General features: G+C 37.4%; 1 protein-coding gene and 2 pseudogenes across 1 annotated transcript; 2 read left to right on the plus strand and 1 right to left on the minus strand.

Annotated features, from left to right (window-relative positions):
• Positions 1–2,065: 2,065 nt before the first annotated feature.
• LOC149045561 (uncharacterized) lies at positions 2,066–3,805 on the plus strand (annotated as a pseudogene).
• A 3,859-nt stretch (positions 3,806–7,664) lies between these two features.
• On the minus strand, positions 7,665–9,723 carry LOC149045562 (uncharacterized; annotated as a pseudogene).
• A 5,956-nt stretch (positions 9,724–15,679) lies between these two features.
• On the plus strand, positions 15,680–16,240 carry LOC149045563 (chromobox protein homolog 7-like). Its single transcript, XM_089205921.1, has one exon. The coding sequence runs from the start codon at positions 15,680–15,682 to the stop codon at positions 16,238–16,240; it is 561 nt and encodes a 186-aa protein (XP_089062047.1).
• The last annotated feature ends 10,151 nt before the right edge of the window (positions 16,241–26,391 follow it).

A 26,391-nucleotide genomic window follows, 5' to 3' on the forward strand; every position in this document is an offset into this window, starting at 1 on the left:
GCAGTGGATATGACTAATGGTAGCCTAGTCCATCTGTAGCGACCCCATGGTATGAACATTGTGGTAATCAGAGATGATCTTAAGGACAAGGGGATGGTTTGCCTCTTTACATCTATTCCTTCCATGCAGCTAGTGGATGTTTTCATCCAAGGTGGAGATGATGTACTTTGGACATCGAATGGCTTTATTGAGGGTCTAAGAAGGGTCTAAGCAGCTCCGTATTTTTCCCGGTTTGGTTGGGGTTGGTTTTGGCTCTCGGTTGAGATACCCTTACTAGCTGGCCAGTGGTTTCATACGCATCCAGGGCCGCTTTGATTGCATCCAGCTTTTAAATGGGTTCACATTGAATGGGGGCATGAATGGGTTTGACATCTGGATCCAAGTCGAGATCGACGGGTAGGCTGAGGAAGCCCAGACCTTGAAAGAGTGAGGTTCAGTTCTTGGAAATGAGTTCCAGAGTTCAAGTCCTTAGTGTAGGCCAGACTCGCATTGACGTATCCGGGGGTGGTAAAGGGGGCCCAGCTGCTGATTCCTGATGGCTGTCAGGTTCAGTCAGCAGTGGCTGGGGAGGGTTACTTATGGAGCATTTCCTTATGAAGTCCGCATGCATTGTCAGCACATCAAGTGCTATGCTTGCCTCTGTACTGAGTAAGGCTGGTATCACAGTTTTGGATGGTAAAATCTTGGCCCAGGATATGCTGGAAAAGTAGCAGGATAGAAGAGTGTTGCAAGAGGCTGCGGAATTTATTTGGAAAAGAATTTGCGCTCTGCAGTTTGAGACCGGTTCCTCCAAAAGAAGCCAGGCGAAATGGCCTTTGTCAGAGGGTGGGGCCGTTGTAGGGACGCCAGTGTTAGGGGATTACCCGCTTAAGAGGGTGAAGCAGTTTTAATACAGTATGCCTTCCACGGGAAGGGTGTAGGAGTGCTCTTCTTGTTCCACCAATCTCATGTATTCCCGTCTGGGACCCGGTGGGGTAGGTGTATGGGAGGCAGGTCTTGAGGCTCCGTTCTCTTTGGCAACCTGTTGACAGAAGCCTGCAAAGTGATCAGTTTTGTGACAACATCTGCAAGTGTGGCCTGAAGCTGGGCATATGTCGCGGTAGTGTTGCTGCATGCTGCCACATAAAAAGCAATATCTGTTAAGGAACGTTCCAGGTCTTAATCTGCCCGGAGGTTTTTTGACCAATTTGTGCGCTGTCGTGGAAGTGGGAGAGTGAACTTGTTCTTCTGTGGTGGAATTAGCCAAAAGCTTGTTTGTATGTTGTGCCGCCTCAAACGATATAACTTGACTCACCACGAACGCCGGGGTGAAAGGGGGATCCTCCGGTTTCCGTTGGCCATCTCTGTAAAATATATATCTTTTCGGAAGCGACTGAAGGATTCATTGAGACCGAAGAGAAACTTACCCTTCATAAATTCTTGCGCGTTTACGCCAAACGATCATCGCCCGGCGGCAGTGCGTATAACGGTTTCTTACGTTGAAATGGAGGTTTGGTAGCGGTCTTCCATCAAACTACATGCACCAGCGTAATGTTCTTTGATTTTTTGAAGCCAAACTCAGTGTTTTCAAGCATCATCGTTCGATATCTTAGAAGTGATTTCGATGTGCAAGGTGTTCCATTCAGTTGAAGGAATTGCTAACTCGAAGGGTCTCTTAGCGACGATGTAATGATCCTCAATCTCGGTGATTCTGCTTTTAGCGGGGTTTCTGTAACCTTCGAGTAAACATTAATCCTGAAATCTGGTCTCCCAGTAACGGTTATTGTCACGGTCTGGTCGCACGGCTTGTACATCGAAGATAGACTTTCCGTGCTTCGGCATAGTGCAATTGTGTGAAATGTTGGTGAAGGTTTGAGATGTTGCCGAAGAAGCTATTCAATGGTGCAGTTGTGTCTACGAGAAGCTGGCTCGCTGTAAAAAACGGTCCTGACACCATGTTAAGCATTATACTTTTCTAGATTGAAGAAGAATAAGCACATGCGCAGCCATGATGAACTAATTTATTCACACCCCAAGCACGCGTTGATACGGGAACTTTTGAATGTGGTGTAATTATGCGCGAGTAATGAAACGGTAACATGACATATTCTCTGACTCTAAAAAATCTGGCTTTAACAGCGGAAGCATAACAAAAAGCATAAGATACAAAGGCCGTAGACACACTTTAAAATATAGGCTTTAAGCCAAAGAAAAGGAGACAAATGAAACATTCCTAAAATATCTCTCAAATTCATCCCAACACCCGTGACAAACGAATGTAAAATTAGACAACAACTCTTGCAAGATTTTGAATAATTTGCAATTTGCAAGACGAGTGCACCTCCAAAACATCTTTCACGGACAAAACAAAGAAGCACATCCGTTTCATATTAAATCCAACTGGATACCACCAGTTCAGCCTTCTATTGCCCATGAGAGCGACTGAGAAAATGGCCAACCAACAACTTGCAGAGATTACTGTAACTAAGCCAAAAAATAAATTGTCATGCAATGAGGTTATGGCTTTAAAAGAGTTGAGAAACAATTCTGTTTTAAACCTCAAAAAAGCAAACAAAGGTACAATAGTCATCATGAATACAACTACAACTACAACCTTTCAGAGCGCTGATGGTGAAAAACACGCAGAAAAGGGTTAGTGAGATCATTGACCGAATGCGTCAGGGCAAACACATCGATGACATGACGAACAAATGGCTTTCACAAACTCCTAATCCGCTTAGAATACCAATATTCTATAAGCCCACGATAATACACATGCCTATACTGGTCGGTAGACCTTTAATATCAGGATGCGACGGCCCCACCGAAAAAAAATCATCTTTTGTGTAGACACTGCCCCAGACTATAGCGCAATTGCAGCAATCCTATATGAAGGATGCCACTGCTTTTCTCAATTTCATAGAAAAAACAGAGGTAGGCAAAGATGCTATTCTAGTGTCAATGAACGTTTCTAGCTTGTACACAAATATACCTCAAGAAGAAGGAACGAATATTCTATGTGAAGCATACGAAAAGCTCAACGACCATAACGCACCGATCCCAACGCATTACCTCAGGGAAATGCTTGGCTTAATCTTTCAAAGAAAATTTGTTTTAATTAAATGAGGAGAACTTCCCTGGCCCAAACGAAAATAGGCAATGTCATTTGCCAATATTTCCATGGCGAAAATTGAAACGAAATCAATCCGACAATGCGAAACCAGGCCAAGAGAATCGAAACATTACATTGATAACGTTTTTTCCCTTTGAGATTAAAACAGGGAAGAAGTAGATAGTTTATTAAACGAGCTAACTATTTCCACCCTACTATCAAATTCACGGCCGAAATATCAGAGAACAAAATCACCTTCCTCGATACCACAGTGTTTAAAGGAGAGAGAATCGCAAAAAATCCAACTTGGACATCAAAACCCATTTCAAGCCGACCGAGACCTTTCAATTTACGCACTTCGCCACATGCCACCCACCAGGCGTAAAACATAGTTTCATTGAAGGCCAAGCAATCAGATTGCTTAGAACAAGCTCTCCGAAAGAAGTATCAGAGGAGTGCCTTTTAAAATTCAAACAAAGCTTCAAAGCAAGAGGGTACCTAGAAAACATCATAGAAATGTCTCTGTCAAGGTCAACTTTGCTTCTAGGGAATCGGCTCTTACGTATACACGAAAGCCAAAAGGTTACAACGTACCACTCGGCATTTAAAAATTTAAAACGAATATCGATGGAACATTGGATTCAGCCCTTGCTGGAAGCAATCTTTAAAGAACCTCTGATCATCTTGTACAGAAAGGCAAAATCACGCTCTTGAGAGCAAAAATATAATTTTAAGGCTATAGTGCGACGCGACCACAAAAGCCATATGGGGAGTCCGTGCTAGTCTGTTCTCACCTTTATTCTCGGCCTTAGAAAACCTCGAGTGACATGATTTGGGCGCTGCTCAGTAATTAAAATAAAAATTTCAGCATAAATATGAGACCCAACGTTAAAATGAGAAAACAAAGTAGGCGTTATAGCTCTGCAGGAATCATGAATCTCAAGTGGAAACCTCGAAAAACATTTTAAAAATGGTTTTCCATTGGCTCATACAGTGAAAAAATGAGCAAATTCCTGTTAGGATGCAGCGAAAGCGAAATATAAAGCTTAAAACGGCGCGACCAGTCAGTTAAACTAAATTTTATAAATAGAAAACTTGATAAATGTTAAGAAAATAACATTTTTCTTGTTTTTGTCGCGGCATTCTAAGCGTCCTCCTCTATTCCATTAAATCAAAGGCTTTCGATAACTTAAAATCTGGGATATCGTCTAATATGGCTTTATTTCGCAGGGCAGCAAAATTTTAAAGTTTTCTATGGTTTTACCGTGATAATAGTCGATAGTGTTTTGACCGATCAGAATCTACGTTTTCTCTAAGTTCTGTCATTATGTTTAATTTACCGGTTAATCTAAACTCGTTTTTTAAATGTCATCAAAGCATCATTAAAATATTTTTTTTATCCTTAATCAACTTTCTCTTTTATGAGGTTTGAACTCGTAGATCTGGTTCGCAATATGAGAATCGTCTTCACCTTAGAATTTTTGTAGTAACGAAATTGAACATTTGTTCAAATCATGAACCTTAACTCTTTTTCCTTTATATGAATGAGAACTGTACCTCCTTTCACTTCAATCCAAAAGGTTGATTTCTTGCTTCCAGTGGGGTTTTTAGCGCTACATGTGTATTCGCCAGAGTCTTCAAACCTCGCTTGAGGAATCGTGAGAGTGTTCTTTTTGCCGCGATTCATCCCATCCTTAGTCCAGAGTACCTCAGGTGTGGGGAATCCGCTTAAAGAGCAATTTAACTGAAGAGGAGAATTGTATGTAACCGACTGATTGATGAGCTGAGGATTAATTTCAGGAGGACCTGGCCATGGAATTAAGAAGCACAATTCAAAAAAGGTGAATGATATTGTAGAAATAAAAACGGCAGTGATAAGAAAATACTAAGAATACTAAGCATTCGCTCGCCAAAATCGCGCCTACTGTGCAGCAGGTGCAATGGTAGTCTTTTCGTTTTACGACTGAACAAAATTTCCTTCGTTTTACGAGAGAAAATGCAAATATGGCATCTAATCGGAAATAATAAAACTCCGGCAAAAAAAGTGTTGTTTTGAAGAGTGAGGTATTTAATGAAAGGACAGTTGAGGAACATTTTTCAATTTCTAAAACAGGAAATTAGTTCAGTCTTTTACTTTATCCTCATGGATGAAACCACTTACATTTACAAGGCCGTGATTCCTGAGTTCTGGAACAGTTGAATTCTAGAAGTAAGGTTATTTATATAATTTTTTAAAGTAATGATGATTGGGCCTAAGTCAGCCTTTTTTTTTTAATACAGAGAAACCATTTATTTAGGAGAAGTATTGAACTTTCCTCCAAATTGTCCACCTAGGGAATAGAGAAACTGACAAACAATGCATTTTTTCAATGCAACTTAAAGCTACATGTTTGGTTATCAATCCATTGCCCAAGGCGTAATACCCATGACTTTAAATGCAGTCTATTTTGCCCTCAATACATAAGAATTTCTCCATTTCAATAAAAGCTTATTAATGTACATGCAGTCTTTTGAAGCTGTAAAACAATAGTGAAGACCTACAAACACGCCTTTGAGTTACAAATACTGAAATTTTCGTCTTGTCACTTACCGACTCTTTGCCTGTACTGGCCGCACTCTTTGCAGCCTCCATTCCACGATGACCAGGCCATGCAACCTTTGAAAATGATACGTTGTGGGAAAAGAGTCATATGTGAAATCATTTCCTTGCTTCCATCTTTCATAATCTGAAGCTTGCCATAAAGGATACTAAAATAAATACTTATTTATTAAAAGATTGATGCCTTGCCGTTCCCGATCTCGCCTCATTCGTGTTCTCCCAAGATCCTGCAAGAATTTTTCATTTAACCCGGGAAAATGCCAATTTTTTCTATTTCTCAAATAGATGGCTGTGCAAAAACATTTTAAAGAAACAAACTAGAATTTCAATATCGTCAGCTTTGAATTCTTAACTTTTGCTTTTAAATCTCCACCGGAAGATGGCTGAGGCCTGAGATGTTGGAATTTAATCCTTGTAATACTTAAAAGTATGTTTCTATGCTAGCCTATGCACACTGATATACTGATCCACAAAGAAACACTCTATCTTTCCTCCATTTTTCTATTGGGAACTATTCGTTTGATCAACCATCTTTATTATGCCTACTGATAAATAACAGTTAAAACATGCCTACTTACAATCTGTTAATAGTTAGGATGAGGATGTAAGGCGAACATGAAAAGAAAGATTGCACATTTAATAAGTAAATAAACAGCTTAACCATGTATACACACCACAGGCTACACACACCATACTCTTCAAACATGTAATCAACTGAACATGCACTCACCCGCTTATAACTCCGGAAAGAATACCATGAAAGGGAAAAATAATTCAAACAAAGACATTCATTAATCTAATCATTTACTTATTTATTTTGAACTTAGCGCTTTGTTTGCTACATTAATGCTCTCTGTTAAAGTAAATTATCAGATAATAGGTTTTGTAAATCAAACAGACAATGGGCTCCAACCGACATCAATGATATCTAATGATGATCACACAAACGTCTTTCATTATAGGACCTTGGTATTGGCGGGCAGACATCAATTACTGTCATTACATATTATGCTAACACAGCTACCCAAAAAACTAACATCGTTCTCAATGAAAATATTTCAATAGTATCAGCGATCGCTAACGGTCATTGATATACACCTGCGGATTCCCTACCTCATAATAAGATTACCACTTGTTGAGTTTATATTGACACACTGGAGTATACTTTAGTTACAGGAACGAACGATATTGATAGTTACCTTCAAGTTTTGCTAGGCAAAAAGGACGAGATAAGAAAAGATGTGCAGTTAATGATACAAATGGCATAGCCCAATTGCAGTGCCACAACTAAATTTCTAACTCTCTTCGTAGAAAGAATCGGTTTCCAGTAATCTATTTTCTCATTTGAGGAGAGTATTAGCGTCTATTTCCCAGAGCAGGATCCGACATAAGACAATGTCTCCAAAAGATAAACGTTAAATTTTGTCAAGGAAAGGGTGCATTTCTTAATTCAGTTTTAAATAAACGTTGGCGAAACTAAATTTGTTTTGATTTTGTCCCGGAAAATGTAGGAAATGATCCTTTTCAAATCTCCTGACAGAGCCTACGTCTATAAACTTTGCTCCTTTTTTCGGTTTATCAGCATGGTATAAGGGAATGCATTACGTATATATGTATGTTGTAGCTATTCCTACAACCAAACGAGGGAACTTACCCGCTAATTTTTCGCCATTAAAGAGAAAGAGAAATAAGTGATTTTAGTTACATGTGTGGGACGACCAACAAACTTTAAAATAAGCGGGTCAAGAGAACGGAAAATGAGGCGAAAATACACATTCAATAATCTCAAAACTATAAGCGATATGATTTACAATTCCCATGGGTATTACCGACTCCTTTGTGTTTGGATGTTTATTCATATCACAGCTAACCACAAGCCACGGGTCTAGTTTATCCGATACATTGCCAAATAATGTCCAGCAACTTAACCCATAAATAGTTCGTGTAGTGTGATCGTCCGGGTGAGTGTAGTTCTGAAAAGGACTGTTGTTGGTGACTGACGTTTCGACTATCTGTGCGGTAGTCATCTTCAGAGTCAAGTGAGGAGTAGATGTCAGTCGATGATGCTATAAAGTCTGGTCTGTTGAACGTGATTGGTCTGTTTAGCCGTGATGTGATTGGCTGGAAGACTCGTGTAGAGTTTGTTAACAGTCATTGGTCGGTTTCGATCCGTCTGTTGTTTGTCGGTCTGTTTGTCGGTTTGTTCACGTCGTTAATGAGTCGTTTGTAAGGTGCTGGTAATTGTTGACATCTGTTGAGAGGCGTCTGTTCTAAGTTAGTGAACCAGCTTTCCAGAGTCAGTCGTTGAAAATAGTTTGTACTGTAGGTTAAGCATTTCGCAGAGTCCCAGTCGATTCTGTGATTAGTTTGTCGGTGATGTTCAGAAATGTGATTATTTACATCGCCATTTCTAGTTGCTCGTTTGTGATCAGTTAGTCGCGTGTTAAGGTTTCTACCAGTCTCACCAATGTAGGACGCCTGGCAGTCGTAGCATTCGATCTTATAAATCGCTCCTTGTCTGTTGTTGGGTTCGTCTTTGTCTTTAACGTTGGTCAGCAAATGTCGCAAAGTAGTAATAGGCCTGTGAGCTACGCGAATGTTGTAAGGTTGTAGGATCCGCGCGATAACCTCAGAAGTGCCTTTAATGTAGGGTATAGCAGCCGTAGTCGTGATAGATCTGGAGTCCCTGTTAGTTTCTGTAGTGTCGGTCACCCTGTGAGTGTTTCGTCTAATGAAGTCAGTGTTGTAGTTGTTTTTGTCAAAAACACGGTCAAGGTACTTGTTTTCGTCAGATAAACTGTCCGGTGTGTTGCAAACAAGTTGCGCTCGTCTTGTCAATGTCTTGATAGTCGTAGCTTTGTGGGAAGTCGGGTTGTAGGATGATTCGTCAAGAAGTCTGTCGGTATGCGTCGGTTTTCTGTCTAATGTTGTTCGTAGTTCGTTGTTGTTTCGGCCTACCAAACAGTCGAGAAAAGGAAGCTTGCCGTCTTCTTAGATCTCCCTGGTAAACTGAATGTCGGTGTTTTGTTTGTTAAGGTGATCGTGAAAAGCGTCAATTTCGTCTTTGTGTACGGCGGTAAATGTGTCGTCAACGTAGCGTAACCAAAGCGGTATGGTTTGTCGGCAAGTTGCAAGGGCGCGTTCCTCGATGTTTTGCATCACAATTTCTGCGACACCAACGGAGACCGGCGACCCCATAGCTGTTCCGTGCAACTGCTTGTAGTGTTTCCCGTTGTACTGAAAGTAAGTCGATGTAAGGCAGAGGTTAAGTAGGTCCATAATGTCTTCTGTCGGTAATGGTAGTGCATCAGTAGACTGTTGGATGGCGGTTTCAGTACACTGTAGAGCCAATTGAAGTGGAATACTGGTGAACAGTGATTTCACATCGAAAGACACAAGTTTGTAGTCGTCAGGTATCTGTACGTCTTTGATAGCGTCAATAAAGTTCTCAGTTGATTGTAGTTTACGTCTCGATTTGTCAGTCAGTGGTTGCAGTATCGTCGTAAGGTATTTCGACAGTTGGTACGTTGGGGACCCACAGAATGAGACTATAGGTCGCATAGGTATCCCAGGTTTGTGTAGTTTCGGTAGTCCGTAAAGTTTAGGTGGTTGTGGTACAGAGCACCTCAGCCGGTAGTAGCGTTGAGTGTCAAAGGCTTCGGTCTTTTTGAGCGTAAGTAGTTTGTTGTTGAGTTTGCGTTGTAATGCTGGCGTCGGGTCACGTTTAAGTAATTCGTAAGTTTGTTTGTCGTTAACAAGTGCGTCCATTTTGTCATAGTAGTCAGTCTTGTCCATAACAACAGCAACACGTCCTTTGTCGGCTGGTAGTATAACAATGTTCTTGTCGTTTTTCAGTCGTTTCAGTGCTTGTTGTTCGTCTTTGGTCAAGTTTCTGTCAGTTATAGAGGCTGATTGTATCGTGGAAGCAATTCTACTTCTGATGTTGTCCTTGGCAGGTTCTGATAAGTCTCGTTGACGAGAAAGAGTCGCCTCAACACTTGACTCTGAAGATGACTACCGCACAGATAGTCGAAACGTCAGTCACCAACAACAGTTCTTTTCAGAACTACACTCACCCGGACGATCACACTACACGAACTACTGATACTCCTGGGTTCAAACCATTTACCCATAAAGCAAGGAGTTTATTTGAACACCAGTGAATGGACGATCCCGGAACACATGCTCTTTCGACGTAACAATTGTCTGTCAAAGTCTATTAAGATATCAAAACATAAACCAGGAATAAATTATCCTTACAGATTAAAATATAAATTTGTACTTACGTCCTAATCGTTTTCGTCAAATACCAAGGCCAAGGAGTGAAATGAAAAAAGTCAACAGAAAAACAAGTGAATTAAATTAGTTCAGTAACGAGTGGGTTTATATTCATTTGTAAGTCGTCCAGAACTTCTGATCAACAGATTGGTTTAGTGCAAAAATCTAATTATGACCTTAACTCTTAGTTTCAAAGCGATGAAATCTCAGTTTTGTGGTCTACTACACATACCATTAAAGCTTTAACCAAATTGGACAACGGGATCATACAGGATCTTTTATTGCTTAACTTCCACCTTGAATATTAATCTTTATTAGAGCCCAGTTAAAGACAAAGTAATTCAATTTCCAATCATAGGTTCGGATGCAAGACGAAAAAAATGTATATATATATATATATAAAGGACATGTATATTTGTAATTATGATTTCACATTTATATATTTATTCTTAATAATGATAGTAAAAAAAAAAATGCAATTTAAACTATTGCCAAGACTAAATAACGTTGTGCTACATGATTTTTATTGCTGTTGTAGGCAGGCAAATGACAACTGAAACCCTCAAATTACTATAAAAAAATCATACTTACGATCTGTTTGCCAGTTAAGGTAGGTTACAAGAAAAAAAAACAAACATATATTATATTAAAGTTCAACAGGCAACCAGATGGACAATCAGACATGGTTTGATGCTACTCTGGTTAAAAGGTTTAATGAATGTAACCGTGAAGTTACAATCCATACACCCTATGTTTCGACACCCCAGTCTAGTGCCTTCATTCAGGCGGGTGATCAGTGAGAATGTAAAAGGACCTCTTGTCGCAGCGATTAGATCAACCCTGATGAAGGCACGAGACGGGAGTGTCGAAACTTTGTGTCTATGAATTGTCATTTCTCGGTTACCTTTATAAAATCTTTAAACCAGGGTAGCATCAAACCATGTCTAAAAAAATATGTGTCAGTTAGAAATGCACATTCCTTAAAGTTGTCATCGCTAACAGACAAATGTATTTTTTGTTTTGTTTTATCGCTTCTTATCTCACGTGTTGCTAAGGTTAAGTATGGTAATGATTCGATTTAGCGCCCGGGTGCGTATTTACCTTTGTTACCGCAGATGTGGCCGCTTATTTGAAAGAGGGCGCTTATTTATTTCTTGAGAAAATGCTGATGGTTGTTTTTGTACTGGGAATCGAGAATGGGCGCTTATTGGTATGAGAGTGCCTACTCAAGAGGGGCGCCTGTTGTGTAACACAAATTCGAGGGAGGGGGACGGTGCCTCTCAACATGCTTAGTGGTTTGTTGCGCCGATAAACCGATGTGTGTGTGGTTTAATCGCTATGAAGCAAATAACACGTTACTTACGCTCTGGTTTGTCAAATGTGAGTCAGAGCAACATCAAAAGGAAAATTAAAAGAGAGAAAACAAAACGAATAGATTAGCTCACAAACAATCATTAATTCATGAGACAGTCCTTATTTAATACGCCGTTAACTGATTTGACATACGGATTTGTCAAATGTGGGTCAGTGCAACAGATTAAAAGAAAATTGAAAAAAGAAAAAAAGCAAATGGATTAACACACAAACTACTATTAACTCATAAGATACAGTTCTCGTTTACAACGCAAGAAGAATGTAACTTAACATTTTAATTTTTCCTCTTACGTCAAAACGTTGAAATCATTTGTTACTTTTCTCTGGCATATGGTTTACAAACTACCGTCGTGTTCTCTAAACATACTACGCCGCTTAATACGCCGATTAACCGATAGAAAGTGTGGTTTGATCGCTATTAAGCAAAGAAAACGTTACTCACCCCCTGATTTGTCAAATGTGGGTCAGTGCAACAGATTAAAAGAAAATTGAAAAGAGAAAAAAAGCAAATGGATTAACACACAAACTACCATTAACTCATAAGACACAGTTCTAATTTACAACGCAAGAAGAACGTAACTTAACATTTTATTTTTTTCTCTTACGTCAAAACGTTGAAATAATTTGTTACTTTTCTCTGGCTTATGGTTTACAAAGTACTGTCGTGTTCCCCCAACATACTAAGTGGTTTAATACGCCGATTAACCGATAGAAAGAGTGGTTTGATCGCTATTAAGCAGAGAAAACGTTACTGACATACTGATTTATCAAGTGTGGGTCAGTGCAACAGAGTAAAAGGTAAATTAAAAAAAGAGAAAAAAAAGCAGATGGATTAACACACAAACTACTATTAACTCATAAGACACAGTTCTTACTTACAGTGTAAGAAGAATGTAACTCAACATTTTATTTTTTTCTCTTACGTCAAAACGTTTAACTAATTTGATAAACAGACAGAAAGTGTAGTTTGATTATTATGATCTATTAAGCATAAAAAACGTTACTTACTCCCTGATTTGTCAAATGAGGGTCAGTGCAATAAATTAAACGGAAATTGAAAAGAAAAAAAAAAGCAAAATAGATTAACACACAACTACCATTAACTCATAAGACAGTTCCTATCTACAACGCAAGAGGAATGTAACTTAACATTTCCCTTTCTCTCTTACGTTAAAACGTTTAACTTATTTGATACTTTTCCCCGGCTTATAGTTTATAAACTATTGTCGTGTTTTCCCAACATACTAAGTGGTTAATTACGCCGATTAACCGATAGAAAGTGTGGTTTGATCGCTATTAAGCAAAGAAAACGTTACTTACTCCCTGATTTGTCAAATGTGGGTCAGTGCAACAGATTAAAAGGAAAATGAAAAGAGAAATAAAAGCAAATGGATTAACACACAAACTACCATTAACTCATGAGACACAGTTCTCATTTACAACACAAGAAGAATGTAACTTAACATTTCGTTTTTAACTCGTGAATTGCGCGCATGCGCAAGAGCGAGTTGTAGATATGATGTGGAGAATGGCGCTCGCTCAATTGATCGATTCCTGTAAACTTTTTTTCAATTTCAGGCTTTTGAGGCCATTTGATAGTTTTTTGCGAGTAATAAACAAACGAAATGGCGACCTTTGTTGCTAAGAGTAGTGGTGAGGTGAAATAGAAGCCAATGATAATCTTAAAAGAGTTTATTTTTTTTCGTATTAGTTTCAACAAGCGGTGCTAGCGACCGGCAGGCGTGCGAGGATTCACAATGAAATAAGAGAACAACCTTCGTTTTCCATGAGATTGTAATTTACAATCCTTGAGCTTGAAAAGAATCCGAAGATTCATTAAAACTATCACTTACTCCGAGGCGCTCGGAGTTTTACAGGTGCTCAAAAGCTTTTTCTGTTATGGCGTGAGTTTAGGGACAAAATCGATCATTACATTTCGTATCGTGTGTTTTTCCTGTGTGGAGCAACAAAAGGTGCCGGCTACTGACGAAATTACAGGTTAACACGAAAATCAAACAACACCTAAACAAATAATTTTGGCTACCGATTTCCAGTGAATTTTTAAAGAACAATTTTCTTTTAAGTTTTCAAGACAATTTGAAGATTCTAAATAGATATTACGTACGAAAATGCGAAAGTTATACATCACAAAATGGATAAATAGGCCCGAAATGAAATTCTATCTTGTTCTTGATTATACGTTGCCTAGCTTGTGACCAAAATTTACCCAAGTGGATATCCAAAATGACGGTGGCAGTCCTGGCTTAGTTATGTCACTCAAAACTCATTCCTGTTTGTCTCATTTGATAAAGAGGGAATCATTAATGTTTTCTTTAAGACAGTATTGCCTTGATTTTCCAATATTTACAATGATAGACTATAAATTTCACTTTTCACCCACATTTACTTCCAACCTTTTCTTTTTGAACCAGAAACACAAATGATAAATATGTTATTTGCCGGCTGGGAGGTCCATATGGTGAAAAACATTTGAAGACCGAGGTCACAGTTTTTCACCCTACGGACCGACCCTTAGCCGGTAAATAAATATTTATTTTTTTTAAACTTGACGAAATTCTTTCCGAAAGAACCCGAATGATTTAGGGCTGTAAATACGGCAAAATAAACTTTCATAAACTGAACAATTTTTGAGCGAGTTAATGGTATTTAAAATAGAGGTGAAGCAAATTGAAGAGAGATGCCTCACCGAAACACTTTCATTTCCGTAACGATAAAGGTGATTTAAAAGGCTTCCAAAGAAACTTTGAAACATTATTTTCACAAGTATCTGTCACGATCTGACACCTGTCAATTAGGAAGTGCATAAGAAAAAACTAGACCCTGTGAGCAGGGTAACTGGGATACCTGGATGGTACTGGATCCTTGGAATCAAGTGTAGTGATACTACGGGTGTCGGACTGGTATACTGAAATAGTGCGCTCAAGTCTGGTCAAGGGCATACACCTATTTCAAAACATAAGCATGCTATGCATGCAAGAGTTACTCTTTTGTAGGGTGGGTGGATTACTTGAAACATTGTGAGTGATGTCTACATTCTTACAAAAGGAGAGAAGAATATTAATGTGGGAAAGAACGAAAATGTCGAATTACCTCACTCACAGCTATTTTGTGATAGATTATGTGTGTTTTGCGAATAAATGTAACCAAAAATAAACTGTATTGGTGCCACGGATACCTGTTAGTACAAAATGCAGACAGCAGACTGGAGGCCGGATACAAAATATAGACTGCAGACTGCAGAGTGGGTACAAAACTGAAGAGTTTTTACGTCTGGTATATAATAACATGTCATCTTACAGCTTACCGAGCGTCACGCAATCGCTTTTCTGCGATCCACCTTGACGATTATTTGCACTATTGTGGAATATTCCTGGCCCATTTCTTGATGAAAATCGATCGCAATATTATTTCAAGCCTTCAATATAGTCTTCTTACTTTGCGCGCGAGTTGGTTGGTGTGATGTCTGTACAGATTTTACCAACGTAATAAAAGTAGATGACGTGAATAACAGTGATGGTAAAGCAAGCTTAAAACGGCTGAAATCGCCAGAAAATACAACGGATACACAGGGTATGAGTAAGTCTTATTGATTTTACGAGAAAAATGTTCATATTTCGAAATATGTATCGTTGTAAATCGACCATACTTCGTTCCCTGTACTATTCCTTATAACGTGCAGTTCCTCTCGTAACTTAACACCGAGTCACACCACGCGTGACGCATTCATGAATTAATCGTCGACTTTTTCTCGAGACGTGAGCTTGAGCCGCCTGTGACAAGACAATTGCGTAAACAATATTTAACATAATAACATTATAGACAAAAAAACACAGGGTTTTGGATCACGTATTTATTAAAAAATAGAAGAATATCACACATTACATGCGTGTGTTACAACCTGGAAGAGCGTTCGATTTTGAAACCTTCGTTACATATCTCATCCTACTCAATAAACACTTTGGTTCTATCACTACCCGTTTAGGATTTGATTTTCATTGGAAAAATTTACCTGCACAATTTTTCTAAAATAGAAAGGACGTTGTGAGGTCTGTAGGTCACTCTGATACTTGTTTCTTTGAAACGAAATAAAAGTCACTCACGAGGCAGCCAGTAAAAGAGAGCAACTCACGTGCCCTCTGTCTACTCCTCGTGTTTCAGCCGCCGGCTGGTTGGTTCCAGTTCGGGTTCTCTTTGTTTGCGTCTCACAAGCTTTTAGTTCGCATTTTTCCTTTGGGGAGAAAAAGACTGCTACACGGGGTCGTCCACCTCAAGGCTATTATAAGAGTCTTGAAAGTACCGAACTATCCAGACCCCGAATGTGTGATAAAAAGCCTGAAGTTCTTGGAGTCTTTGATGCTGAGCGGATCGTTGCTAAAAAGATCTGTCATGGAAAGCCTCTGTTCATGATCAAGTGGCAGGGATACTGCTCCAGCCAGAACACTTGGGAACCAGAGACTCACCTGCCGCCTGAGCTGATCGAGGCATTTGAAAATCCTGACAATGATCCAGTTCGCGTGGAAGAAGCTAGAGAAAGAATTGGTCATGTGTTTGAAAGAGGGATGAAAGTTCCTCTTCAATACGAAGAATCGGTCGAGATTCGCCATGATGTGGTTCGCTTCCTTTTCCCAAGCCTTCCAGTGGAGATCCAGGCAGCACCGACCGATATTAGTGACCAGCAGCTTAACGACGCTGGCCTAGCAACGTACGTGGAACGCACAATTAACGCTAATGGGAACCGGTGCCGTATCGTACAGCTGACTTTCCGCTTGTTGCTGTCGAAGTCGCCTTTTTTTTACAGCGAAAGCAAGAAGTTGTGCCGACCAGTAGAACGTCTTCGCGTGGTGTTCAGAAAGAAATACCTGGCAAATACTTTTTGAGTGGGCCAGTGAGACAACAACAAAAACGGCTTCTTTAGAAGCCACCGAATAAACTAAAGTCATAATCAACATGGGTCGTAAGAAATTAATCCCTTTTATCTTAGTACTCTTGATTCCAAATAAAGCTGCTCTTATAAGCAAAATTTACTTTAAAAACACACTCAGCAAAGCCCTTTTTAGGCTTAAGTGTGTTTTTCCCGCTTTATGAGCGATATGATGTAGCAGCGTTACATCATGCCACGTTCATGCGCAATATTGTTAATCTAAGATGACTTCCTTCGTATCGCCTTTCGTAAAAGAAAAGTAAAGGCTCTCGAGGTAATTTCTTGTTTCATAAATATATTAGGTGTATTCTGAGATCAAATAATTATAATTTCTTGTCTTATAAACACATTTCCAGTATTCTGAGATCAAACAAATATAATTTCTTGTTTTATATACATATTTGCTGTATTCTGAGGTCAAACAATAAGTAAAATTTCTTGTTCCTTAAAAATATTTGCTCTATTCTGAGGTCAAAAAATTGAAATTATTGTTTTATAAACATATTTGCTGTATTGTGAAGTCAAACAAGTAAAATTTCAAGTTATGTAAACATTTTTGCTGTATTCTGAGGTCAAACAACTAAAACTTCTTGTTTTAAAAACATATTTCCGGTATTCTGAGATAAAATAATAATTTCTTGTTTCATAAACATATTTGCTGTACAATAGTAATTATTTGTTTCTTCAAAAATTTTATAGGGCTGCAAGTTAGTTTGACCTTAGATCAGCTATGCGACCTTTTCTCATTAAACTACTTCAGTTTCTATTGTGCAATTTACGGTACAAATGTCCAAATTGAATGGATTCAGAAAGACTCACCGAGAGCGTAAATTTGTTGTAGAACTTAAATTTAACAATAACTTCATACGTCAGCGTGCGTTCATCGAGATATGAAGCACGCAGGAAGGTTGGAGAGCACGAAAGATGCGTAAGAGTTGCTCAAGGCGTTTCTCTTAAGCCAAAACGTTGAAATAATTTGTTACTTTTCTCTGGCTTATGGTTTACAAACTACTGTCGTGTTCTCCCAACATACTAAGTGGTTTAATACGCCAATTAACCGATGGAAAGTGTGGTTTGATCGCTATTAAGCAAAGAAAACGTTACTTACTCCCTGATTTGTCAAATGTGGGTCAGTGCAACAGATTAAAAGAAAATTGAAAAGAGAAAAAAAGCAAATGGATTAACACACAAACTACCATTAAGTCATAAGACATAGTTCTTATTTACAACGCAAGAAGAATGCAACTTAACATTTTAACTTTTTCTTTTACGTCAAAACGTTGAAATAATTTGTTACTTCTCTCTGGCTTATGGTTTACAAACTACTGTCGTGTTCTCCCAACATACTAAGTGGTTTAATACGCCGATTAGCCGATAGAAAGTGTGGTTTGATCGCTATTAAGCAAAGAAAACGTTACTTACATGCTGATTTGTCAAATGTGGGTCAGTGCAACAGATTAAAAGAAAATTGAAAAGAGAAAAAAAGCAAATGGATAAACACACAAACTACCATTAACTCATAAGATACAGTTCTCATTTACAAAGCAAGAAGAATGCAACTTAACATTTTAACTTTTTCTCTTACGTCAAAACGTTGAAATAATTTATTACTTTTCTCTGGCTTATGGTTTACAAACTACTGTCGTGTTCTCCCAACATACTAAGTGGTTTAATACGCCGATTAACCAATAGAAAATGTGGTTTGATCGCTATTAAGCAAAGAAAACGTTACTTACATCCTGATTTGTCAAATGTGGGTCAGTGAAACAGATTAAAAGAAAATTGAAAAGAGAAAAAAAACAAATGGATTAACACACAAACTACCATTAAGTCAGAAGACATAGTTCTCATTTACAACGCAAGAAGAATGCAACTTAACATTTTAACTTTTTCTTTTACGTCAAAACGTTGAGATAATTTGTTACTTTTCTCTGGCTTATGGTTTACAAACTACTGTCGTGTTCTCCCAACATACTAAGTGGTTTAATACGCCGATTAACCGATAGAAAGTGTGGTTTAATCGCTATTAAGCAAATAAAACGTTACTTACCCACTGATTTGTCAAATGTGGGTCAGTGAAACAGATTAAAAGAAAATTGAAAAGAGAAAAAAAACAAATGGATTAACACAAACTACCATTAACTCATAAGACACAGTTCTCATTTACAACGCAAGAAGAATGCAACTTAACATTTTAACTTTTTCTCTTACATCAAAACGTTGAAATAATTTGTTACTTTTCTCTGCCTTATGGTTTACAAACTACTGTCGTGTTTTCCAACATACTAAGTGGTTTAATACGCCGATTAACCGATAGAAAGTGTGGTTTTATCGCTTTTAAACAAAGAAAGCGTTACTTACATGCTGATTTGTCAAATGTGGGTCAGTGCAACAGATTAAAAGAAAATTGAAAAGAGAAAAAAAGCAAATGGATTAACACACAAACTACTATTAACTCAAAAGACATAGTTCTCATTTACAACGAAAGAAGAATGCAACTTCACATTCCAACTTTTTCTCTTACGTCAAAACGTTGAAATAATTTGTTACTTTTCTCTGGCTTATGGTTTACAAACTACTGTCGTGTTCTCCCATCATACTAAGTGGTTTAATACGCCGATTAACCGATAGAAAGTGTGGTTTGATCGCTATTAAGCAAAGAAAACGTTACTTACGCCCTGATTTGTCAAATGTGGGTCAGTGCAACAGATTAAAATAAAATTGAAAAGAGAAAAAAAGCGAATGGATTAACACACAAACTACTATTAACTCATAAGACACAGTTCTCATTTACAACGCAAGAAGAACGTAACTTAACATTTTAACTTTTTCTCTTACGTCAAAACGTTGAAATAATTTGTTACTTTTCTCTGGCTTATGGTTTACAAACTACTGTCGTGTTCTCCCAACATACTAAGTGGTTTAATACGCCGATCAGCCGATAGAAAGTGTGGTTTGATCGCTATTAAGCAAAGAAAACGTTCCTTACCCCCTGATTTGTCAAATGTGGGTCAGTGCAACAGATTAAAATAAAATTGAAAAGAGAAAAAAAGCAAATGGATTAACACACAAACTACTATTAACTCATAAGATACAGTTCTCATTTACAACGCAAGAAGAATGCAACTTAACATTTTAACTTTTTCTCTTACGTTAAAACGTTGAAATAATTTGTTACTTTTCTCTGGCTTATGGTTTACAAACTACGGTCGTGTTCTCCTAACATACTAAGTGGTTTAATACGCCGATTAACCGATAGAAAGTGTGGTTTGATCGCTATTAAGCAAAGAAAACGTTACTTACATGCTGATTTGTTAAATGTGGGTCAGTGCAACAGATTAAAAGAAAATTGAAAAGAGAAAAAAAGCAAATGGATTAACACACAAACTACCATTAACTCATAAGATACAGTTCTCATTTACAACGTAAGAAGAATGTAACTTAACATTTTAACTTTTTCTCTTACGTCAAAACGTTGAAATAATTTGTTACTTCTCTCTGGCTTATGGTTTACAAACTACTGTCGTGTTCTCCCAACATACTAATTGGTTTAATATGCCGATTAACCGATAGAAAGTGTGGTTTGATCGCTATTAAGCAAAGAAAACGTTACTTACATGCTGATTTGTCAAATGTGGGTCAGTGCAACAGATTAAAAGAAAATTGAAAAGAGAAAAAAAGCAAATGGATTAACACACAATTTACCATTAACTCAAAAGACACCGTTCTCATTTACAACGCAAGAAGAGTGCAACTTAACATTTTATTTTTTTTTCTTACGTCAAAACGTTGAAATAATTTGTTACTTTTCTCTGGCTTATGGTTTGCAAAGTACTGTCGTGTTCTCCCAACATACTAAGTGGTTTAATACGCCGATTAACCGATAGAAAGTGTGGTTTGAACACTATTATGCAAAGAAAACGTTACTCACCCCCTGATTTGTCAAATGTGGGTCAGTGCAAAAGATTAAAAAAAAATTTAAAAGAGAAAAAAGCAAATGGATTAACACACAAACTACCATTAAGTCATAAGACAAAGTTCTCATTTACAACGAAAGAAGAATGCAACTTAACATTTTAACTTTTTCTTTTACGTCAAAACGTTGAAATAATTTGTTACTTTTCTCTGGCTTATGGTTTACAAACTACTGTCGTGTTCTCCCAATATACTAAGTGGTTTAATACGCCGATTAACCGATAGAAAGTGTGGTTTGATCGCTATTAAGCAAAGAAAACGTTACTTACATGCTGATTTGTCAAACGTGTGTCAGTGCAACAGATTAAAAGAAAATTGAAAAGAGAAAAAAGCAAATGGATTAACACACAAACTACCATTAACTCATAAGACACAGTTCTCATTTACAACGCAAGAAGAATGCAACTTAACATTTTAACTTTTTCTCTTATGTCAAAACGTTGAAATAATTTGTTACTTCTCTCTGGCTTATGGTTTACAAACTACTGTCGTGTTCTCCCAACATACTAATTGGTTTAATACGCCGATTAACCGATAGAAAGTGTGGTTTGATCGCTAGTAAGCAAAGAAAACGTTACTTACATGCTGATTTGTCAAATGTGGGTCAGTGCAACAGATTAAAAGAAAATTGAAAAGAGAAAAAAAGCAAATGGATTAACACACAAACTACCATTAACTCATAAGACACAGTTCTCATTTACAACGCAAGAAGAATGTAACTTAATATTTTAACTTTTTCTCTTACGTCAAAACGTTGAAATAATTTGTTACTTTTCTCTGGCTTATGGTTTACAAACTACTGTCGTGTTCTCCCAACATACTAAGTGGTTTAATACGCCGATTAGCCGATAGAAAGTGTGGTTTGACCGCTATTAAGCAAAGAAAACGTTACTTACGCCCTGATTTGTCAAATGTGGGTCAGTGCAACAGATTAAAAGAAATTTAAGAGAAAAAAAGCAAATGGATTAACACAGAAACTACCATTAACTCAAAAGACACAGTTCTCATTTACAACGCAAGAAGAATGTAACTAAGCATTTTAACTTTTTCTCTCACGTCAAAACGTTTAATTTATTTGATACTTTTCTCTGGCTTATGGTTTACAAAGTACTGTCGTGTTCTCCCAAAAGACTGAGTGGTTTATTACGCCGATTTACTCAACATTTTATTTTTTTCTCTACAAACTGACAAGTTTGATGGCTGCACATTCAACATTACTGTTTATCGTGGTGATCGCTTTGCGATGGAGTCACAGACAGGCGCAGAGAGGTTGAATAAGATCATTCATTTTGTCCCTTTTGAGCAGGGAACAACCGATAGAAGCAAGCCAGCTGAATTCATAAGCACAGTAAGGGGATCAAAAATATGATATCTTCACCGCGTGCAGGGAAATTACCGCCCATAAGGCTTTGGCAAACATTGATAAAAAGACAAAGCTAAGGTGTATACAGCTAAAAGAAATTGTGATAAAGATCAACCGAATATTCCTCTACACCTTAAACCATTCCACTCCCACACCAGGCGTGGAGGGCCATAGGAGAAGGCTGGTGGGCGAGTAATGAGCTGGATTTTCTGACAGAAATACTCAAAATAGGGCAAGACCACATAAAAAAGAAGATAAAATACTTACGCTCTTTAATCCATCGCAGATTTTAGAGAAACAAAGATCAAAGGAAGAAAATGTGAATTTCCGCTTAACATAACTGTTGATACTACTGCTTGCTTAAATATTTTACCAGATACGGTATTAAAGACATTAATGATAATATGCAATGAAGAGCACAACAATTCGTAAATCGTTACTGTTACTTTAGAGAACGATTTTATAATTCAATCTTTTTCTTTTCAAAATTTACCCCCCCCCCACCCTCTCCGAAAAAAATATAATAAATAAAAGGCAATTGTGTGCAACTGATTATGTTTACTAGTACTAATCACGAAATATTAAACTTCCGCTGGACACATTTTCGATTGATCATTGTGCAAATCAAAATAATTTGAATCTTTTATGACATTTGTACTAAGTACACTTTAAATAATTCGAAGAAAATTTATTCCTCAATACGACTGGTATTCAGAAAAGTAAATTAATGCGATCGAGGTAAGTGAAATTACCAAGCTTGAAGTTATAGCAATAACAGCCAGGAACAAATTTATTTTTAAGTAAGTGTAAAACTCCTCTTGGCGAACAATGATCGAATGGACCTTAACTATAGTCTAACCACTTCTGGAGTTGTGATCACTGTCTACGAATTACTGATAAATTGCATTGCCGAAATTAAAATTGCGTTCTTCTCTGGCTGTCCAAAGGTTCGGGAGTTCAGGCGATGATAAAGATGCTAGTCCCTTTCTTGCAACATTTTTCACCGGTATTTAACATATGGATTACATAGAGAAAATGAGAGGCAGTTGTAAGGCACGCAAAAATGTTATCCACTCCACATATGCTTTATTGACCAAGCGGGAGGACATGAGGGCTGATAACGCCAAGAACGAGGCTAATATCCAGCCATCATTACCGAACAAGCTTGGTCGATAAAGTATTTATTTTACAGAACAACAAGAATCAAGAATGCCAACAATAATGGCGTGTGCTCGATTAAGTTTTCTTGGTTTTGACTGGTCACTATCGCTCTTTATTTTATGATTCCATTGTCAACTGACAGGATTCCATCTTACCAATGGGCACTGCTAGCTATCTAAGAAAGCATTTTCACATGGTTTATGACTAGCTCTTTAGGCCTCTATGTGAAATGTGTAAAAACCTTGCCCTATGCATATGCTTATGAGCTCTGACAGCGATTTGGAACTGAGCCGACACCAACTTTGAGCGCCTGAGTAAATGAGTAAAAAGTGCTATCGATTAAATCTTGTTTGGATAACGAAAGTAAAAACTTACCATCTGATTTATCCGGTAACAAATGGGGGAAAAAAGTTTAAAGAAGTAAGAAATTAACGGTTTAAATTTATAGCTCAATTCAAAATACTTTCTGGCCTGTAAATACATACAAATTTCTGCCATATGTGTAACTAAAATACATTGAGTGTTACTTACAGCCTGGAGATCGATTGATTTTGAAGAATGCCGGTAAAAGAAAAACAAAAAGAAAAGGAAAAACAAAGATTTGTTATAAGTGTTGAAAAAGAAAATCGACTGTTAAAGCACATTGCCCTTTTATCCAATTTCCAACATATGGACGTTTTGATCATCATCTTTTTCGATCCTAACGTTTAATATAGAACTGCACAGTCTCTTCTTAGAGTTGCTTAAGTCCCCGCATTTTATAAACTCTCTGTGTTGCTCCAGTAAGGCTGCCAGAACCGTAATTGATTCGAATAACTTTTGCAACTTATTCAGTAATGATACAAATTTGGGTGATAGAGAGCATCTATTAATTATGACATAGCTCAACGACTTATCAGTGGAACATTATTGTGATATAGTTAAACCTATGCTTAAAGAACTCTCTTACAGAGAATACCTTGGTATGTTATATAACATTCTTTAGCTTGACCGAATGTAATGTCTCAAGTTATAAACTGAACTGATAGTCAATGAAATTCAATTTTACATTTAAAAAATACAACCCAAAGTTAAGATAAATTTTGCTGGATGGGCACAGCTTACGGAAATACCAAGTAGACCAAGAAGTTACAAAAATAAATAGAACAATAAATGGGTACTTTAATAATGATAAGTTTGTTTGTTACCACCCACAGAGATACAAAAAGAATTCAAAACTTATCCAATGCACCCATGCTCAAAGGGCTCCACATTTTTTTTGCGACAACTTTGGGTCTACTAAAAATCAAGAATAACTCGTTGATTTCGAGAGGTGGGAAAGGAAGCCAACTATATTTGCAGCACAATGAACACACCACGGCCGTTTTTACTTCTTTTGTTTTGATTACGTTCTGCCACTTTTTGCAACTCCATCACCAAAATTGTCTAAAATTTGCGAGCTTTATTAGTCGGGCAATCCCAAGGGAGCAAGATGGGCCTATCTTGCCCGCTCGGGTAACTAATCAGAACTAAGGGCTTCAGATTGCCCACGGGCACTGCCAGCGCTATAACAACTTGGAATGACGGCTGTGTGCGCATGTAACTAAAAATCGTTTAAAATACAGGTAGAACATTTCTTTCGAGAAATTCCACGCTATTGGGACAGTATTCAACTGCCCAAGAATGATGTGACTAGCGTCCAACGTAATCTATTCAATTTCTGTTCCGCCTTTTTGTTACTTTTTTAATGGATAATCTTTTGAAGATAAGTTCCCCAGTATGAAGATATTGAGTTATCTTAATATAATTTTAAAAAGAATAGGCCGTTGGTTGTAGTTTTTGTGTATGATTTAATTTGGATATATCAATTTTAATCACATAAAGAACTGGAAATATCCAAATTCAACTTTATGTTAGTACAACCCGGAGGCCGCTCAAAAGGCAATATCGAAATTAAGTAATTAAAACAAATGGGTACTTACAATCTGATAGGTTTGTTTGTTACCATCGGGAGTGATAAAAGGAAGTAAACAAGATTAATTAGTGAACATTCCCTAAAGGATCTTAGCGTGGATATCGTTAATCTTCATTTTCAGACAAGAAAGAAAGACTAGACAATAAAGAAAGAAAGGCCAGGAAAGCTAAGTTACAGTTTTTTTTTTCTAATCTGGTCTGTCTTTGGTTTTTGTTTGTTTGTTTGTTTGTTTTTCAATGTTCTCCTAATAAGGATAAGAGCGAGGGATTAATTGATCCTTATTCTCGGTGAGGATGCTAAGCTCAAATCTGATTTAATTGAATAAAATAAAATAAAAAGTACGCGAAAAATATCAGTTTTCCGATGTCAAGGTTAGAGTTCTTTGACATGATTGGCTAATTTTTGAAATACTGCGCGCTGTGCGTGAATACAAAAAAAATACAAAGGAAGGAGAGGAAGAGAAAAATTGTAACTTGAAATTTGGAAACGAAAGAGATTTGCTACACTCCAGAACCAGTAGAACTGGTAAAACCTTTGGAACCTGCGGAACCAACGGAACCTATGGAACCATTACTTTTTTGTACATAAAAATATTAATGAAACTAAAAATACCTGAACACTGTTCGAGATTTCGATTTCGGGTGTAAAGAAGGTAACGTTAAAAGAGAAATATGATTTTTTTTATCTACCTTGACGTCCAACACAGGAAACCCAAGCTCATACAGTGAGCATTTGTGAATATACAAATATGTTCACGTTGCGCAATGAGTGAGATATAAGGATTTGCAGGGCAATAAACAGTCGCGCTCTCAACCTTAAAAAGTTCTGGAATATTTTTGAGTAAGGAAAAATTTATTATGCGCAATGGACAATGAATTCCAGCCTAAAGGTTTGCTGAGAGCCTTCGAATGATGCGATATTCGGATATCGCGGTACCAAACCGTTAGAGCTCAGTTAGGTGACTGCTGATCACTCCTCATGACATTACATACCCTTGTACTACTACTGAAAATGTCGTCACAATTAAAGTTGAAGGTCCAGCACAATTAAAAAATATTTATCTTTTAAAGTTTTCTTTTTTATACCCGAAAACGAACTTTCCGACAGCGTTCAGGTCTTTTTAGTTTTCTTTTAGCTGATTACTTTTCTTTTAAGAAAACATATGGGTTTCGGAGGTTCCGCAGGTTCCGCAGGTTCCGCAGGTTCCGGAGGTTTCGGAGGTTCCACGGTCTGCTGATCCATAGTTTAGTAACACCCAAAAGAATCTATATTATTTTGATACTATAGTAAAATACAGCGGTCAAACAATTCTCTTCAGTTTATCATAAAGTGTAGTAAACAAACAAACTAATAAATAAATCAGTGAATTAATCGTTATCTGTCTTCTAAATGTACAAGATCATATTTCGATTTGCTTTTCTTCTGAAAAATTATGGAAATAAATACGTAGCAAAATACCACCTGATGAGTTAATTTGTTACCATCATGTGTGATAAAAGAATGAAAACAATACAAAATAAAATTTAAAAAACAACAACAACAAAACCCTACTTCATTTCATTTATGAGTTTGTTTGCCACCATGTTAAATGATAAAAGCAAGAAAGCAAGAAACATGTCTTAAGACCACTCTCACATAAGGATATTAACAGGAA

Source organism: Pocillopora damicornis, chromosome 5 (assembly GCF_964200805.1).
Source record: "Pocillopora damicornis chromosome 5, jaPocDami1.2, whole genome shotgun sequence".
Lineage (NCBI taxonomy): Eukaryota > Metazoa > Cnidaria > Anthozoa > Scleractinia > Pocilloporidae > Pocillopora > Pocillopora damicornis.

Coding starts and splice junctions, on each gene's coding strand:
- LOC149045563 (XM_089205921.1), top strand. CDS start 15,680: ATGTGTGATAAAAAGCCTGAAGTTCTTGGAGTCTTTGATGCTGAGCGG.